This window comes from Mus pahari, chromosome 9, assembly GCF_900095145.1.
Source record: "Mus pahari chromosome 9, PAHARI_EIJ_v1.1, whole genome shotgun sequence".
Lineage (NCBI taxonomy): Eukaryota > Metazoa > Chordata > Mammalia > Rodentia > Muridae > Mus > Mus pahari.
Genome location: NC_034598.1, coordinates 38,950,345 through 38,970,866, shown reverse-complemented (window position 1 = coordinate 38,970,866; position 20,522 = coordinate 38,950,345). Strand labels below are relative to the sequence as shown.

Here is a 20,522-nt window from a genome sequence, read left to right as displayed (position 1 = left end):
GTACAAACAAACAGAACTGTTGATTCATAGGGAACCTATCTCCCTAATTAGTTTTATAGACACAAGGTCTCCAAAGCATTTGGTCCAATACACTTAAGGTCAAGGATATATTAATATTTCAGTGATTTGCTAACCTTGCTGAAAATTGAAATTGTACTTACCTTTAAATTCAAAGCAAAATCTAATTAAAAATAAATGCAGCTAAAACTCCATTTTAGTAAGGGCTATCTGTAGTCAGTTGCTCACTGTTTAAAACAAAGTCACATTATGTTAATGGAATCCCAAATAAAAGCATCATGCAGTTGATTTAATGAATCAGATCAAACACTTGACCAGACAAAATCTACACATCTTAGAAAACTTCCAAGGCCATGGAGTGATGTTTGTGGATATATCACTTTTCAAAAATTCATTATTCGTTTGTTGTTGGGTAACAAAAAATATTTTTAAAATGTTGAACTTCTATCCAAAAAACTTTGTAAATTCACTTTACTAATAATTCTTGGGTAGATAGGTTCGTTTTCTGAAGAATCTGCAACATTTAGTGAGAATTGTGTCTTTTATGTTATTTTTCTGAATATATGGGGAGTTTGTCATCTGTTTTCCATTGATTTTAAGCTCAAATGTAATGTGTTTATAACATATTTTATATGATTTCAGACATTTGGAATGTGTTTATAGGTCTATAGATACCAACATTTGGTAAATTCTTGTCATATTTTGTATCCTAAAAAACTATGAGTCCCGTGCTTGCTAAATAAAATACTTTTATGAATCTACTAGAATATTTTTTGCTAAGTTTGCTTAAATATTGTATTTCTTTATACTCCATTTCCCATCTTTTTAATCCATTACAAAGAGATTTGCAAACTCATTTGCATATTTTCTCTAACAAAATAAAACAAATTTAGTGTCTTAAATAGGATCTGTTTTCTTTTATATAGTTATATTATAGTTATAGTTATATTAGCTAGGATGCAGCTTACAAAAAGCTGAAAACCAGGCAATGTGCAATCTAAGGTTTTTCTCCAAAGATTCTAGGAAAGAATATACTCCTCAAGCTCAATTAGCATGGCCTCCATCATTGGTTGATTTTGTCCCTAGGACTGAGGAGTGGGATTCCCTGGTGCTCCCTACTCAGGCTTTTTTCTCAGCAATCCCAGTGTGTCTCCACTAGAGCATCTCTTAGGCCAACCTCTACAGCAAGCAAGGGTGACTCTGGGCTTTTATTCCACTGTAATCTCTTCCCTCATTTCTCTCTTGTCTTTTTCCTCTACCTTTTGCTGATTCCAGGCAGGCAAACATTTCTTGTTCTACTTCAATATGTATACACACATATTTGAGGCCCAAAGTAGCATATGTGTGTGTGTGTGTGTGTGTGTGTGTGTGGTGTGTGTGTGTGTGTGTTTGTGTGTGTGTGTGCATAAGTATGTGCATATATGTGTGCACATATAATGTTTAATTCTCAGTCTGTATTAGTCAAGGTTCTCTAGAGTCACAGAACTTATGTATAGTCTCTATATAATAAGAGAATTTGTTATGATGACTTACAGTCTGTAGTCCAACTCCCCAACAATGGTCAGCTGTGAATGGGAAGTCCAAGGATCTAGTAATTGTTCAATCTCACAAGGCTGGTAGATTCCAACAGATATGCTGGCAAGTAAAGACAAGCAGGCAAAGAGAAAATCTTTCTTCTTTCAATGTCCTTATGAAGGTCTCTAGCAGAAAGGTGTGGCCCAGATTAAAGTTGTGTGCCACCAAGCCTGGATCTGGGACTTGTTTTGTCCTAGGCTGGCCTTGAACTCAGAGATCTCCTTGCCTTGGTCTCCCAAGATTCATAGCCACTATGCCTCCTCCATTCTAAGATCAAGGTTAGAAACTTGTAGGTGAGCCTTCCAATTCTGGATTGTAGTTCATTCCAGATACAATCAAGTTGACAACCAGGAATAACCATTACACAGTCTATGGAATAATTAGATCCACCGTCTCTTTAACAACTTACTAGTTTTTTTATGATAGGAAATTTTGAGGTCTCCTATCTACTATTTTTTTAATAATAAATTATTATGAACTCCTGTTGCTCTACAGTGTTGGCCAATAGGGTACATCTCTCCTGTGTCCTGGTTACTTGAGATCCTTCCCTCCTCCCTCCATCCTTCTAGATCTAATAATGAGTATTCCCTTCTCCATTTTCATGGATACCAAGTCTTTGTCTTCCATTAATGAGGAAAGGTTTGATGTATGTCTCTTTCTATGCCTGGCTTATTTCACTCAATTACCTCCTGAACTGTCTATTTCATTATAAATTACATGGTTTCATATTTATGACTGAATAGTACTGGTTGTGTATGGAAACCATTTATTGTCTTCCCACTAAAGCGTGGACAATACATGCCTTGATTTCATAGTATAGTGGGTTTGTCAGAGTAAACACTGGAGGCTAGGTTTCTCTGTGATCCACTAACTGCATTCCTATCATCATTCTTTTCTTTACTTTTTTTTTTTTTTACTTGTTTTGTTTTGTTTTTTCATTACAGAGTTCCCTGATGAATTTGCTAATTTTCATTCCCACCAATAGTGTACATGTCTCCCTCGCCACCTCTTGATCACCATGCAATTTCTCATCCTTTTTGAAAACAGCCATTATAATTAACATAAAATATCTCACTGTGAATTTTACATGTTACTGAAGATAAGTGATATTAAACAACATTTTTCTTATTCTTACTGGTCATTTTTATACTTTTCTAAGAAAACATCTGTTAATATTTTCCTCACATTTCTGCATTCTATTGTAATCATTACGATTTAGCATTACGTTTCTGAGCCCCTCTTAGATTCTGTAACTTAATTTCTTGTTAAGTGTTTCCCCCTTCTTGATTTTTAAAATTACTTTCCACATCACATTCTGACCACAGTTTCTCCTACCTCAACTCATCCCTACCCATCCACCCACTGAACTCCACACTCTTTCTTTCTTTCCCTCTTCAGAAAGCAAACAAACAAAATTAAAAACAAAAATGAAGCAGAAAAAAAAAACACAAGAATCATACAAACACAAGAACAAAACTCATAAAAACATAAGTTTGGAAACCATAATGTATAAACAAATGATGAGTAAGAAAAAAAAAATGCCCAAACAAGGTCTTATGACACACACACAAAAAAAAAAGTCTACAAAAATACTAGTATGTTTATTTTGTGTTGGCCATCTCTTGTTGGGCATGGTGCCTACTCTTAAGTGTGATTAATTTACCTAATGAGACTCCACTGGAGAATATGAATTTTTTTTTCCTTGGCAAGTTCGTCTCAATTGTAGAAAGCTTCTTAGGGGTGGGAGATTGTGTTTAATCTTAGTCCTAGACCCCCTACTGTGTCAGTTTTCAAATATTTTCTCTATCCTCTCCATAGACCATCCTTCACTGTGTGGATGACCTTTAATGTAATCCAGTGTGTCTACACTTGTTCTTCTCAGCACATCACAGCTTTTACTGATGTGTGGAGGTATCTGTTTTCTGATTCCTTCTAGTCCTTCCATTCTTTAGGGCAACTGCATCCAAGTCTGTGGCAGCTTCATGCACACAAGTTGTTTCTATGGTTAATTGCTGCTCACTCAATAGAGGTTGGGGATCCTTTGGGGTCTGTCTGTATAAATATGTAGGGATTTCTGCTCTGCTCTGTGAAATGGTTTGATTCAAAATCCTGTTTCATGACTCACCCCAGGAAAGTGACGGAGAGAAAGAGAGCCCTTCTTCAAATGTCTGTGTATTTTCCATTTTCCAAGGTTCTATTTTCAGTTACTGGTTTTATTTCATGGGTGAAAGTACATTGTAAGATTTTATCTTTTAGTATATTGAGAGTTTGTGACACAACGGCCAGTTTAGAGAGCACATCTTTTAAGGAGACATGTTGGTTAGACTAGGCACCAGGGTAACCAGGACGGTCCCTCCAATTGAGTTTAATATAATTAATACCTGCAAGATTCCTTGCACCAGGTCAGGGTTCAGAGTCTGCATCTTTGGGGAGACATTCTTTCCAGTTACCTCAGAGTTTTAATTTCTCTCTATGATGACAGAATTTTTTATATTTCTGATTTTATTCTGCCAACTTACTTTATCATAAAGTTGTATTTATATGTATAAATACAAATTTGGTTGTTATTTATAGGTATAAATGTATACCACTCAAATATTTATCATTGTAAATATTTTGAATATTCATTTATAGTTCTTTTTAAGACCATTTTGTCTTACACATGGACATTTATAATAGACTTTTGTCTATCATATGGTACTATAGTATGGCACTATTAAAAACATTGTGTGTTTTTGTGTGTTTCCAAGTGTGTGAATAATTAACTGTATGTGTATCTGTGTACCATGTGTTTTCTGGGCCTACAGAGGTCAGAAGAAGGTATCATATCTTTAAGAACTGGAGTTATATCTAGAAGTGGTATGTAGCTGCTGAGAATCTAACTGGGGTCCTCCGGAAGAGCAGTCAGTGCTCCTATAAAATGAGCCATCTCTCCAGTGCATGATAGCTATTTATATGCCACGTCTTCTTCCATCCTTTTAAATTCAAGTTTCCATAATCCATATTTTCTATTCTATTTCCTTTCAACTACCTTGATTTGGCTTCATATTTAAATATAGGCTAAAATTATATCTCTCAATTTGTTCATTTTGTCTTCTTATTTTAATGTAATTATTGATACATATTGATATAAAGTCACATACTTGTGAAGTATGTATATTTTGATATTCTATTTTGTTTTTTCTTTCCTTGCCTAAGAAATGATTATTTGTTTAAATAATATAAACAATTATATAAAAATATACATGATTTGTTATTTCATTTACACATTCGGAAATAAAGGCTCCAGTTCTTGGCAATACTTGTCTGTGTTTGCTAGGTTTATAAGTATAGTATTCCTCTATGTGTTTCATATATATTCCCTAGAAAATATATATACATATAGACATATGTGTTTGTGTTTATATACATATTCATGAAAATAAATGTTTTATTCAGTTGATAGATTTATTCATATATAAATATTCATTTTACTTATTTTTATTTACTAGCATATCTCATTAGGAACAGGAGATTATTGTATTTGTATAGCTGGACATGAAGGTAATTCATCACCATCCCTAAAGACACACAGTGCACAGGATAGTGAGGATGCAAAGACAACAGTATAGAAACATCCTGAAGTAGGTATCAAACTACTTAGATGGGGAAATATAACCCCCTTGAGATTTTAAGTGTTATCTTTCAAATGCACAGGAAAAAAATAATTAGATACTTATGAGTGAGAAGAGAATTTTATTTTCATTTCTACAAATCAGTGTTCTGTAGGCCACACACATTAGCTATTCCTGCCGATTTTGATCACAGTGTTAGCATGACAACACTTTGTGAGCAGTGGGCTACTGAGATGCAGAGTAAAACAATCTTATTTTTATGTGCACATTCTTTATAACGTTTCTACAACTGAATATGTTTTCAGTTTCCCTGTAGGATAAGTTGTTGTTTTGGATGTCAGGATGTTAGACAGAAAGGCCTGCTTTTAGTTTGAGCATGGAACTTATATTATCTAAACTCCTGTCTTATAATAGAAATAGTTGTAAGTTCAGTTTCTCCTGTTTGTAGGTGTAAGAGAGACTTTCCTGCTTGAGTGTGAATTGTGTATTGTTATTATTTACTAGTCACAGGTTTTATTCCCAAGCTAGAATAGTTTGCATAAAAGTGTGAGGACTGTTCTTTTGGGGATGCTCTAATTTATTCCACATAATTAGGAACATTAAACATTACATAGCTACATTGATCTACCATCCTTATGTTTCTGGCTTCCAAGGACTTAAGTATGAGTTCTTCATTTTGTTATCTCACAAAGCTTGAGTTGATTTTAGAATATTTTTGGTGACTTTTGTCGTTTTTGTTTTGTTTTGATACACATGCACACACACACACACACACACACACACACACACACACACACACAAACATACATTGTTGTCCCCTTTTCTTTACCCTCCCTCCAACCTTTCTGATTAACCCTTCCATTCTCCCTATCTCTCAAATCTATGGTTTCTGATCTCTTTTCCTTTACTTATTGTATCATAAATATATAAATATAATCTGCTCAGTTCATATAATATATGCTGTATGCATATGATTTCAGAGCTGACTATGTGGTATTGGATAACCAGTCAGGGTCTCATCCATGGAGCAGAAAGTTCTCTCTCTCTTATAACATTTCTTAGTTGCCTGTAGTTCTTTCTTGTGGGTTGGGGCCCAATGAACTCTCCCTTTCTGTGTTAGCATATCAATTGATATTATCTCTGGTCAGGTAGAGTTGAGATATCCCTACTATTGAGATTTCATGGGTACAGATTCCCTAACATTTCTAAGATATGCAATCTCACAGCAGACACCCTGTTCCTCTGGCTTTTATAAACTGGCAGCATAAATCTTAGTGCTGGGTGAAATTTATATTTTTAAAAATAAATTGCCAAAATATTGCATGCATTTTTATGTATTTACTTATTTGCTGTTGATTATTTCAAAAGGATTTGGGGGGTGGGATATATGTAAATATATTGTCGGATGTAGAGGGCATGAAAAAATATTCACGCATGGGAATATATATTTTAAAGGCATTATTGTTGGAAAAGACTTATCTTCCAAACTAGCTTAAGAATGAACTGTGATTTTACTCTCCAATTTATATTTCAAACCAGCCAATACAATTAACTAATGATATATTTGTCCAAAACTAGTTGAGCTGACAATTACCCAGGGAGATAAAAATCCTCATACTATCTTGTGTTTTACTTTTCAAGAAAGATTATAACCTCTGTCATAGTCATCACTTAGAGTTTAAATAAAAGTACTAGCAATGTTTTGGTGAATTTTTGACATATTACTAGAAAAATATGCTTCCAAAGAATATTAGCTCCTAGAATTCAACCTATTTATAAATGTGCTGATTATGATCATGATAATGTTTAATAATACCATAAGTATAAGCCTTGACGTTTCTTTCTAATTCAGATACACAATAACATGCTTATGCCAGTCTACCAGTGAAGGAGGAATGGAAGTAGGGGTTTTGGGTTAGGTGTAAACTCTGTTTTTCAGCCATTTTTGCCACTTTAGATACTGCTCAAGTATTCCCTCTTCTTTCCCTGGGGGAAACAAAGGACTAATGTATAATATATGAACACAAATCAAACACATGTACATACATATATAGACACAAACACTGACACGTATGCAATTTGGGGTCATCGAGACAAGCCTATCATCACCGAACTACCCAAATAAATGAAAGACAATAGTAGCAGAATCTTCTTTTCTTGAGATTATTGGCAGGTATAGTCAAATCTCTCCTTTTTAAAAACACAAATATGAATCAGAGTTAGCATGTTGAAAATCAAGACAAATGAATGTGATCATGAAGTATATACTCTCTAAGACCAAATACGGAGTCAGTGGATCAATTTGTCTCAGCTGTCTGTCACACACAAAGCACTGAGCAGCTTTGTAGAGGACACTGGGCTGTTCAACACAATGGGAGAGTAAGTTCTGAGCCATCAACCAAGGAGAGCTCATAGGACAGAAGACAAGCCCACTGGATGCCTGTGGGGCACCAGGAAAATCAACGTGAACGAGGTGCAGCATCTTTAGTGAAGACAGGGGATGAGCAGAGCGTTGACACATGGTGAGACTGGGCAGGCTTTGAAGATCCACTTTTCCCTGATGGTAATGGGGAAGGATGCAGCTGCTGAGCAGCAGACTGGCATGAGGGAAATGCTACCCGAGAACGATTATTCTTCAACAAGACAGCGAAAGGATAGGAGGAGAGAGAAAGAATAATCAGGAAATATGAAACGCTTTAAAAAATCAAATTAAGATCATTTTACGTTTCAGTAAGAAAGATGAACTATAGACAGAGCAGGAAGAAAACTGATGTGAACTAAAAACCGATTTTTGCCTAAGCTAGATCTTTGCCTAAGATAATTCGCCTATCAGTTTCTATCAATCAAGTTCGTAATCAAACAAGGTGAACTCTAATTCAAATGTTGTACTTCGGATATTGAAAAAGAAAACACTTTAAATGAACTTCAAGCCAGAGGCCTAGGAACTAGTCAGCGTCTTTGATTACTGCAGGGTCCAATGGAAGGACTCAGAGACAGAAAGAGCCACTGACTGACATGCTGCACTTTTAATCTTCCAATATATTACAGAGGTATTATCTCAGACAACCTACCTTCTATTATTTAATTTTACCCAATTTTTACAAATAGGTTTTTGCAAACAGATTATTTTGATTGATTTTAGAGATTGCTGAAATGATAGCCTGAATTTTGTGTTTATATTCAAAACATACTGATGGCTTTCTATAAAGTAGTTTTGTATTTTAAAGAGAAAAATAGGAGTGAATAGTCTCATATATTGAGTGTATTTTTATAGCAACTTAATATTTTGTGTATATATTATGTATTGAAAGTGATATTATTGTTACTTTGCAAATGTTTCCTGATTTAGTGTCTAACAACAAATTAATAGAGGAACCATTAGAAAACATCAGAGGAACATTGATTAAAGGGGAAAAAAACAGTAAAATGAATTTTCAATAAAAGTAATAATATCACTTTTAAAATATTTTCAAAACTTCAACATGATTTTCATATAAGAATTGATAATACAAGTAAAATAAAATAAAGATGATATAGTATGATTTCTGTTTGAAGTCTCTGGATACCATAGAATTGAATTTTAAAACTTAACTGGCTAGTACTTGGCTCATTCTTGTAATTTGACACTAGAGGTCAGGCAGAAGAATTACCATGAGTTTCTAGTTTGAAGCTAGAGTTAGCTCCTTGGGCTATGGAATCAGAATGTCTTGAAATACCAACATATATATATATATATATGTACATATGTATATGTACATATATACATATATATTAGTCAATAACTGTAAATAATGTCTCACAAAAATAATTTCTTCCAGTATCTAGTGAAATCATTTCATAAATCTGAAGACATTCTGCCCAACACTTTTCAATAAACATAAATGTCAGTAGCGTGCCTTGAATTCTCTCAAAATATTTTATAATAAAAAACAGTCATTTGCGTTTTACTATAGCAGCTTGAATTTCTGTAAATGCTCTTATGAGTTAGCAGAATGCATTTTTTAAAACTATTGGCTCTTATTTTATGTTCTTTTACTTCTAGGCACATTAGTCATTACTATAATGGAATCACACAGGTTTATAATACAAGCTGAACACATATATCAGCGCAAGAGCACAGACCTCATTCACGGTGGCGTAGTAGCTTTCGTGCTTGAATGTGGGGGAGTTGTCATTCCGATCTCGCACCACAATGCGTACTTCATGATAGATAACTGTGCCAACCTTCTTGTTGACACACTGGACTTGCACTACAATGGAGTGTATGTTCATTGGTGGCTGCAGGAAGAAATGACATCTTTTTAGACACCAACACACTTGACTGCTTCACTATTAGTTTGACAACTTCTTCTCTATGATAAGCTAGGAAGCAAGATAGCGGCCTGGTTTAAAAGTAAGGGGGGATGATCCTGATGATTTCATTGTTGAATTCTGCATCTAAACCTATAAGGCTTCAAGTACTATTATGATCATAAGATTTTGCTCGTGCATAGACACAGAACCCATGCTAAGATTTGCTTGAACAAAAAGAATTTTTTTCTTTATAAAATCCTATGAAACAATGATCTTAAATTTATTTTTTGAAAACAAAGTCACATTAAACTTCTGAGAGGTGCGAAACTTTGTAATTCTGTGTTCACTTACTTTCATGAAAATAGCATGTTCCTTAATGATAAAATTAACATGAGCAAAAGAAAAACTTGACTTATAAGCCAACCACATTCAAACTGCACGCGTATACACATACGCATTGCCCATCTCTTTTGTGTGCATCATTTTCATCACTATCAGGCTTACCTATTTTCTCCTCTAAATATTGTTTCATCAGAATCACTCACAGAGGGCTTTCCCATCATAAGTATCCTGTCTCCACCCTGCCCCATCTTTCCAACTCCCACTATTCATTTTTTTTATTCTCATCCACAACTTCATATATTCTATACTTCATATGTCTGTTTTGATGAGACTGGAAGACCCTTCTAAAATAGGGTGCTTTTCAAAACCTAGTGACATCCTTCTACATAACACCTGATGTGTGTTTAGGACAGGTGAATGAATGACTTCAGAGAAACCACATCATTTCTCACTCTGCTTCCAGAAATACTGCCTGGATGACAGGGAAAGTTTAAAATATCTCCAGTGCTTACCTGTTCAACTCTGACAGTGGGGACCCAACAATATTAATGTGATAGTACTTCAGTCATCATACAGGACTACTTACTACTGGGAACTTGCAACAAACACTTACAAACTTATGGGACGTAAACTATCTTTCATTCACAAAACAGTGAACTGCCATCAACTTCACCAGTTTTTAATATAATTATGATGCATTCAGCATTGTCCTTTGTCACGATTTATGGGTACATTTTTTATAAGTACAGCATTATCTTTTGTCACATTTTGGAGGTGCATTTATAAAATAAACAGCTGTTCATTACTCACCCATTCACCAAAGATCCCTATGTGCCAAAGATGCCTGGACCATCTTTTCCTGTTCAACAGCAGTGTTGGTTTCCCTGGCCTGCCTCCTTTCTACTCCCAACTATGTGTTCTGTGTCTGACAATTACCTAGGCAGATCACCACCAGTGTACACTAATCAAAACACTACATTTGCTTCATAATGCAAGCACATTTGTGTAGAACAAGATTAATATATCAAATCTATCCATAGACTGTGAAATAAATGGGGTCTCTATAAGATAAACTAATAACTTGGGATTATAAGACAAGCCATTTAATATTTACAATCAATGCAGGTGACAGGGCAAACATCCCTGGGACTGAGGGAGAGGAAAATGAATCCCCAGCTGCATGCCAGATCTGGAGATGAGACATGTGTTGCGGTAAATATGTTTAAACTACAGCAAAAGGTTACGTAATCAGAAGGCACTTCTGTGTGCAACAAAGTCAAAGGGAATAGAATTGGTAGGTGGCCTCCTCAAAATACAGGTCAAGGGGATGCTACAGAGATGAAGCAGGAGTGGGTGAGTGGGTGGAGGAGTGCCCTCATAGAGGCAAACGGGAGAAGCGGGATGTGATGGGGGGTGGGGGGGTTGGATGGTTGACCTGGAAGGGGGATATCATTTGAAATGTAAACAAAATGATTTTTAAAAAGCTGATGAAAACAAAAATAAAATACAGGTGAAGATCTTTACATGAGCTGTGACATCATTCTGTGCTTTAATGTCTTACTGACATCAATAAAGACAGTGAAGTTAGAAATTCCAAGTTAAACACCCCCCCACACACATATGCATACACACATACACACATATACATATACACACACACACATGTATACACACACAAGTCACAGGAACATAAAATAAATACCATGACTAAGGGCAAAATCATCTTAATAATTAATAATAAATAATACTGAAGTTTTGAAATAATACACTTAAGTCCCACATCTAATTTGTTTAGGTAAAAAAACAAATCACCTAAATACTACAAATGACTATAGACATTTATGTGAGCACGTACTGATAAAAGACAGGTAGAGATCCACTTACATGCCAACAATAAAATCGGAGGTTGGAACATTACCGGGTAAGCCCTCTACCCATTGCTAATATCAGAAGCCAAAGAACTTAAGATACAGACACTATTGTACAAGTGAATAGAAAATAAAGTTAGTGTACTTTGAGAATATTTGATAACTTTCAGAAGTTATAAAAGCCAAAAAGTTGCTAATGTAAACCATTTTGTAAGAGGGCCTCTTTAATAAAACATCTCCGAATGCTACAGAGTGGTCTGCTAGCAAAGCCACCTGAAAGTTTCAATTTTCACATAAAGGGCTGTTTTAAAGGACTGAATTGCAGAAGATTCACAGAATTTAAAGTAAGTGACCCCTGTGCCTTTACTACCAGTTCAAAGTAATTGCCCTAATAGCCTAGTCAAAAAAAAAAAAAAAAAAAAAAAAAGACTGTGTTTTAATTGTAAAGTAAAACCAGAATAAGTATACCTACTGCTATTTCTGGCACAACTTTTGGAAGACAATCAGGCAAGTTATATTCATCTGAAGTTATTTTTCTTCTAAATATTTCAAGAGAGGCTTATAAATCCCTTCATCTTCATTTGCAGCTTTACATGGAACTGTAGCGTTGGGACAAAAAGGTCACAGACTTTCAAAGGGTGTTAAATGCAGTGTGTGAGGGTCCCCTTCTCCCAACTAAGTACCTGTAAATTAGATATGAACAGGTCACCTGGAACTGCTGTCATTCTCAACTCTGGCTCCCTGTGTGTGCACTGCTTAGTGGCTGGGATGAACTTAGGTGGCAATAAATTCCAACCACTGTGGATTACAGTGAAGTAAAGAGGTCCCTGTGGCGAATACTGAAGGCACAGTGTAATTTCGTATTGGAATAAATCCTATTCTCCTGTACAGGGAAGTCGTAAATACATCACGCATAGTCTTACTGAGTCGATTAGTCAGACTTTAGGGACTCTGCAATGCTTATGGAAGTGCTGGGGAGGTTTATGACTCCGTAATGATGGAAGTGTGGGGGAGATTTTGGTTGAGCTTGCACAGCTACAGGCAAAAGTCAGTCATGGCAAATTCTTTGATAATATTTCTTCCATTTTAAATTCTATTTATGTGTTCTATTTATGAAACAAGGAAACATTCTATATATAAATTGTGTAGGGTATATGCTTAAAATAATCACATTTATATATCCCTAGAATTTCAAAATGAATGTTTAATGTGCTATTCCAAAGTCATGACTGCATGTCTTTGCAATGATATAAGTCACCAGTTTATGAAGTTTACCTCTCAAAGGTAATATTGGAAGCATGAGGTGAAGAAGAAACCGTTCAAAGCACATGGGAACATTGTAATGTAAGAGAAAGATGGAAAATGAGCCACCTAGAATATAACATGAGAAGGGAATTTATGTAAACGAGTCAGTGATGTGCACACTGCAGATTCTAACACTCCTCTATGATATAAGGGAAATTTAATATTTTTAGAAGCTGATTCCTTAATAATTTGGGAGTTTCATTATTAAAATGGGACTAATTGTTGTAAACCTTTAAGATTTGATCTTATTTTTTCATAGAGTATAAGTAAGTGTGTCAAATTTGTACAGGCATGAATGGTTTTGACATGTCTCCTTCCCTCTGTCTTGAGATTTGCTTACTATCTCCATAGAATGAAGAATTATTGTTTTATGCAAAAATTAAAACGGTGAAACTGTATTCTAGGAATATCTATTTCACATTCCCAAGGCGTGGACACAGGGCCACGCATATGGGAGGCAAGACGTCTACCACTGTGCTCTGTAGTTCCAGCCCTTAGGTTGATGCAAATGAAAAAGTAGTGGTCATAACTGTCCAGTGTTGTCTACTCCTTCAAAAATTAATCTTTATAAATAATGATATAATTATAGGAGTTACATAAAGAACAAAATGCCAATTTGAAAACAGAGTTAGGTATAAACTTAGATGAATTTAGATATATTTTACAGTTTTTAATATGACCTAACCCTTGTATACTAAGAACAGTTCTGTTAAATTTATATTAAATAATCACAATGAACATAAACCAGACTAGTTAAGAGTATGGAGTATAGAATGTTTAATTACACACCAGTATCAACATTAGGAAACAGATTTATGCATAAGCAGCATTTATTGATATGGTCCTTGTTCTGTTGTGAGAATTCACCCCTAGTAGCACAAATATGATACTATGATAAGAAAGAAGAAATGAATTCTGGATGGAGACAGAATGGGAGAGAAGAAGTTGAGAGTAGGGAGTAGCAGCACTTTGTGTGTGTGTGTGTGTGTGTGTGTGTGTGTGTGTGTGTGTGTGTGTGTGTGAGAGAGAGAGAGAGAGAGAGAGAGAGAGAGAGAGAGAGATACAGAGCACAAAACATAAAAATTCCAAAGAATATAAAAGATTTCCTTAATTCTCTTGTGATTGCAATCACAAGTAGGGAGGGAAGGAAGTACGTGGGAGGAAAAGTGGATAGGGTAGGGGCAGTGTGGGGTAGAGGGGAACTTGATCTGGTATTGGATGAGGGAAAAGGACTGAAGCCCTGAGGACCAGCAGAATAATGCAAACAGGCAACCTCAGGAAATAGGAGGTTGGGAGGACTCCCCAGAATGCACCGGAGACCTGGGAGGTAAGAGACTCCCAGGACTCATAGGGAGGGACCTGAGATGAAATGACAGTAGGGAGAGGAAACTTATAGAGTCCACTTCCAGCAGGAAGACAGGACATCAGTGAGGGATGGGGTTGTCATTCCACAGTCACATCTCTGAGTTATATTTTACCTGTCTGAAAGAATTACAAGGATGGAAATGGAGAGAAGCCTGAAGAAAAGAAGGTCCAGTGACAGGCCCAAAGTGGGATCCAACTCAAGGGGAGGTCCCAAGGCCTGACACTATTACTGAGGCTATGAAATGCTCACAAAAGGGAACTATCATGACTGCCCTCCTAAAGACCCAACAAGCAACTGAAAGAGTCAGATGCAGTTATTTGTACCCAACCAATGGACAGAAGCAGCTGTCCTCTGTTGATGAATTAGGGAAGGCTGAAGAAGTTGAGGAGAAGGGTGATCCGGTAGAAAGACCAGCAGTCTCAAGTAATCTGGACCTCCGAGATCTTTCAAACACTGGACCACCAAACAGACAGCATACATCAGCTGATCTGAGGCCCCCAACACACATACAGTAGAGGACTCCCAGGTCTGTGTTCATTCACAGATGTTGCACCTGACCCTCAAGAGACTGGAGGCCTCAGGGAGTTTAGAGGTCATGTCGTGTGAAGGTTGGGGGCATCCACTTGGAGATGGGGTGGGGTGGGGAGGAGGTGTAGGATGTGGAGCAGTCAGGGAGTGGATGGGGAGGGGCAAAGAATGGAATATGGAGTGGGAAAAAAATGAATTACAACTAAAATTAAATTAAAAAAAGAAATACCACCCCCCAAAAGAATATAAAAGACTTCCAATCAATTTTAGAGACTATTTAAGATGAAGGTTGGGTGAGCATTGAGCTTGTCCTGGGTTCCAAGTGAGAGGAAGGCAGAGTGACAGAAAGGGATGCTGATGGATGCAAGTGTAAATGTGGATAAGAGATGAGGCCACTCATCAGATCTAGCAAATGAAGAGTGTCTGGGTAGAATGGATAAAACCCTTTGAGCAGCAATAAAGTTCAAAACTGAAGGTGTTGGGTTCTCTTAGGTCATTGCTTTCCCTGGCCAAGGGCTTCTAATCTTTGCAATGAGTCTAGACCCATATTATACTATTGGAACAGATCCAGCTTGTTCTATTCAATTTATTGATTCCATAATAACAGGTACTCATTCCACACCTCATAGTGATTAAGTGATACTTGTCCCATGAGATCATAATTTGGCCTTTGAAAGATCCTTGAGTTTCTTAATATATACAATTGATTTTGTATGACTTTGTTTAGGAGTCAATTCAGATAACTGTACTGAACATAAACAAAAATAGAGGGAAAAACTGATAGCCAAAAGCAATATTTGAAAATTGCCAAAGTGTTCATATTGAATCACTTACAAATATTTTGTAATCAAATTCAGATATATGGATTCTGGTAATTTTTATATTTTCCTATGAGTTTTTATTAAAATAATTAGCCTACTTAAAATTTTCAATTTTGAAATATTGTTATTTTTATTAAATTTGCCTCCCCCCCTATACAACCATGATATACAAACATTAGATTATTTATAGCCTCAAAAAGCAAAGGGCAGAAAAGTTGGCTTGGATTTCTTTCTCTAGAAAAAAAAAATGTCATTATTACCTGCTTGAAATGCAACTATAATTGAAGAAGTCCATTAAAATGACCTCACTACACTTTTTTGTTAGACTTCATTCAGACAAATAATTATTTAGTTTATATTTATTTCAATGATTTGAAAAAAAGCAATCAACTTATGAACTGAATATTCATTGTAAAAGATGGAAACTTGGACTTTCTCTCGTTTATGAAAATGAATCTAATGAATCGAAATGAATCACATGTTTGAAGACATGGCATCTGAAACAAACTATGAAGAAGCCTCTTGATAGCCAAGGACATAACCAACAGAGTGACATAAGTTGTCTTGCATTAATAAAATTGGAGAGATTGGTAAGTACTCAAAGGCCAGAATATATAAAGAATTTGAAAGGTTCAGATTCAGTATGAAAAAAAGTTTAAAGAACTTACCTGGAAATGTGCAAAAACTATGAATAGATACATCTCAAAAGGAAAAGTTTAAATGCCCACCCGAAAAAGTTATGAAGAAGGGTTGCATTTTACTAGTTTAGTTGTCATGGAAATGCAAGTCAAAGTCACACTAAAACATCCATCGTCTCACCTCAGCTAGACTGTCTAGTTTTATAAAAGAAAAAATACAAAAGGTAGCAAGGGGTGTTGAGAATTGAAGAGGGACCACTTGTACACTTTTGTTGGGAATGCAAATTTACCCAAGCATTGTGGTAAGTGTATAGAGCATCCAAGAGACTAGATCTACCATGAAACACAGCTATCCCACTACTGAGTATATATCGAAGGACAATGGCATCAGCATAGCAAAGGGACTTCTGCATGTCAATGCTTGCCTCTAAAATACACCCTGCACTTTGATGTGGAATCAACCTAAGTACCAGGCACAGAACAATAGATAGAGAGAATGTGGTACATAGGCACAGTAGAACATTCCTTAGATATAAAAAAGGACTGTTATTTTATCACACAGCGAAATTGAAATCGTAGGACTTTGAAGACTTTATGGTAAATGAAATAAAGTTAGGCACAGGAAGAGAAGTACTGGTGTTCACTCAGATATGAATTCATATATTCTAGATACAGGAAGTTGGAATTTAGGATAGTGATTAGCAACTGATAGGAAGGGTAAAGGGGAAGAGGTTAAAAGAGGTCTGATTACAGGTCTACAAGTATAAACAGACAGAAGAAGCACACTACACTTTCTTCCTAAGAGTTGGTGTGTGTGTGTGTGTGTGTGTGTGTGTGTGTGCGTGTGTGTGTATCTGTGTGTGTATGTGTGTGTGTGTGTGCGCGCGCGCGCGCGCGCGCACACGTGCGCATGCGCACACGTGCGCATGCACATGTTCATGTGTGTGATATTACTCAAAAAGCTATTGCCCATTTTCTAGATAACAAAAGAGTATGGCTCAATGGCTCCACACACACTGAGAAGAGATGGAAAATCAACCATAGCTTATTATATGGATTTGATGTTATAAATTGTATACGTATGTTGAAATATCATGCTAGAATTCACAAATGTATATGCTTAAAGTCATCACAAATGCACAAGGGAAACTGTTATTGTAGAACTGGCAGGCATGAATATCAAAAAGCTAAACTACTACCTGAAAGACAGAAATGGAGCATCTAAATAAATAAATGCTCAAAAAAGTCTGATCTGTCTGACAAAGAAAGACAGGAAGGACCACAGGGGCAAAGATGAAGAAATACAGAGGCAGATACACAAGACCTCTGAGGCCAAGACCAAGTAGGCTTCTTTTGCAAATATTATTAACATTCGCCTAAACCATCTCCTTATACTTATCTGAAGTCATTTTTAAGCTTATTGGCCAAAATTAAACCTTCACTTTTTTTTTAGTCTTAGAAAAGTATCAGGGTATTTCTCAGATACAAGAGAATTATGTCCACTAAAACGTTTTTGTAGCATTTTGTTTTGTTTTGTTTTTTTGTTTTGTTTTTGTTTTAATATACTGAATGAATGAAGAGTCAATGATCATAGCATGGAGCTTGGCAGTTGTTTGTAGGCTCAAACATGGTTATCAGCTCTGTGTGGCTCTACAAAAACATTCCTATTGGTTATTATGGCTCACTCTATTCATAAATGGAATGAGTCAAATTATTTGGCTTCAACCCCAGGAATTATATTTCTGGCAAATAATCCATGTTTAACAAGAAAGTAGAGTTTGGTTTTTGTTCATAATAATAAGCTCCTTAATAATAATGTGTGCCTTGTCAATATTTACTTTTTGAATAGGGACACATTTTAAGTTAAGTAGAATTTAATATATTATAAAATATATACATCTATATGCATGTTTATATACATATGATGGGAAGCATCATAATAAATAAAATCTGGATGTGATAAGTAGGCACTCAAACCTTGTTGCCCATTTATTAGTAGAAATTGTTCACAAGAAGTATTGTTAAGAAGATCCACTTGGCGCAATAGAGACAACAACTCACCCACAATATTTTCAATCCCAAATTTATCCTGTCTACAAGAAATGCAGGCACTAGAAATGAAGCAGAGACTGAGGGAATAGCCAACAGATAACTGGTCCAACTTGAGACCCATACCATGGACAAATACCAATCACTGACAATATTAATAATACTCTGTTATGCTTGCAGACCTGAGAGGGTCCACCCAGTAACTAACTCAAACAGATAAAGGAGACAGAAAGCCAGACAGTGGATGGAGCTTGAAAAGTCCTATAGAAGAATAGGAGGAAGGTTTTTGAACCCCAAAGGGGGTAGGAATTCAACAGGAAAACCAACAAAAGACCATTGGGGAAGTCAGAGACTGAACCACCAACCAAAGAACAGACATGTGCTGGACCTAAGTCTCCCACACATATGTAGCAGGTGTGCAGCTTGGTCTTCCTGTGGTTCCCGAACAACTGGAATGAATACTATCCTAAAAGCCGTTCCCTTTATGTGGGATATGTTTCTCTAGCAGGGCTACCTTATTTGGCCTCCTTGAGAGAGGAAGCATCTAGCCTCGCAGAGAGCTGAAGTGCCAGGGTGGGAGGGATACCCAGGCAGGGCCCTACCCACTCAGAAGAGATGGGAAGGAGTATGGGGGAAACGTTGTTGTAGTGGGTAACCTGGAGGTGGGCAGTGAGTAGGATGTGTAGTGAATAAGTAAAAAATAAAAGTAAAAATAAAGAATAGCCCACTTGGTAGTCTGACCCATGACCTTTACCCATACTGCCACATCAGGCCCATGTGGGAGCCATAACAATTTGCTTTCTTGCCTGTTCTGAAAACTGACCCTCAGTCCTTGCCATGCATCCACCCTCCCGTTCCAGTACATAGCTATACTTGTACACAGGTGAGTCCTTGTTAAACCTCAATTATCTCATCCTACTTATAAATGATAAGATATTTTCCATGAGACCCCAAAAACTTTTCCACAAAATCTGGACAGAAAATCAAGAATTATAGTGACGTGACAGGACAAACACCAACCTACAGAAATCAGTAGCCTTTCTATACATCAATAACAAACAATATGAGAAACAGAGACCCTAGTGACACCTCCACTTCCCATAGCTTCAAAATGTACCTATGAATAAACCTAACAAACAAGGTGAAATGCCTACACAATAAAAAGCTTAAGCCTTTGAAACCAGAGATTGAGAAAGATACAAGAAGAAGTATGTGGATGGTGGATGCTCATAGATTGATGGAATGTTTTAAAAATGATCTTCCTACTGAAAAATGTAAAGATTCATTGCAATCCACATTAACACACACAATGTTCTTCAATGAAATAATATATATATATATATATATATATATATATATATATATATATATGCATATACACACACACACACACACACACACACACACACACACACATATATATATATATATATATATATATATATATATATATATATATATATATGAATGCATATGGAAGAACAAGTGGCACAGGAGAACCAAAGCAAACCTGGACAAAAAGAATAATGCCAGAGAGGTTATCATACCAGATTTACAAGCAATATTACAATGTTGTAACAGTAAGTACTTCATGATGTTATCACAACACAGCAAAGTAAAACAAAGGAAGAAAAATGGATGACCAATACAGGAGTTCCTTTCACTATGGCCACGTTATATTTGACAACGATGCCAGCAACACACACTGAAGGAAAGACAGCATCTTCAACAAATGGTGCTGGACAAACTGGATGTCCACTTGAAGAAGGATGGAATTAGATGTATATTTATTGCCTACATAAAAATCTCCTCCAAAGAGATCAAAGACTTCAATGTGAAACTTGAAGTGCTAAAACTTCTGGAAGAAAACATATATAGTACTCAAGAAGGCATAGGAATGTAAAAGGACTTTCTGAATAGGATTTTTTTTTTCAGGAATAAGACCAAAAATAAAATGACAAATGAAAAAAATAAAAATTAAGCAAGTGAAGAGGCAGACCATAGGATTCATCTATTCATCTGGCAGAAGATTAATATCTATAATGAACTAGAAGGAGGGGGAGGAGAAGGAGGAGGAGGAGGAGGAGGAGGAGGAGGAGAAGAAG

At 36.1% G+C, this 20,522-nt stretch overlaps 1 protein-coding gene across 4 annotated transcripts in view; it reads right to left on the bottom strand.

The window, feature by feature from the left end:
* Positions 1 to 20,522, bottom strand: part of Pcdh15 (protocadherin related 15) — a 1,443,732-nt gene that overhangs the window by 418,948 nt on the left and 1,004,262 nt on the right. For all 4 annotated transcript variants that reach the window (XM_029542087.1, XM_021204350.1, XM_021204353.1 and 1 more), the window contains one exon: positions 9,330 to 9,485. In XM_029542087.1, coding sequence (XP_029397947.1) covers positions 9,330 to 9,485 — 156 coding nt within the window. The remainder of the gene's footprint in view (positions 1 to 9,329; positions 9,486 to 20,522) is intronic.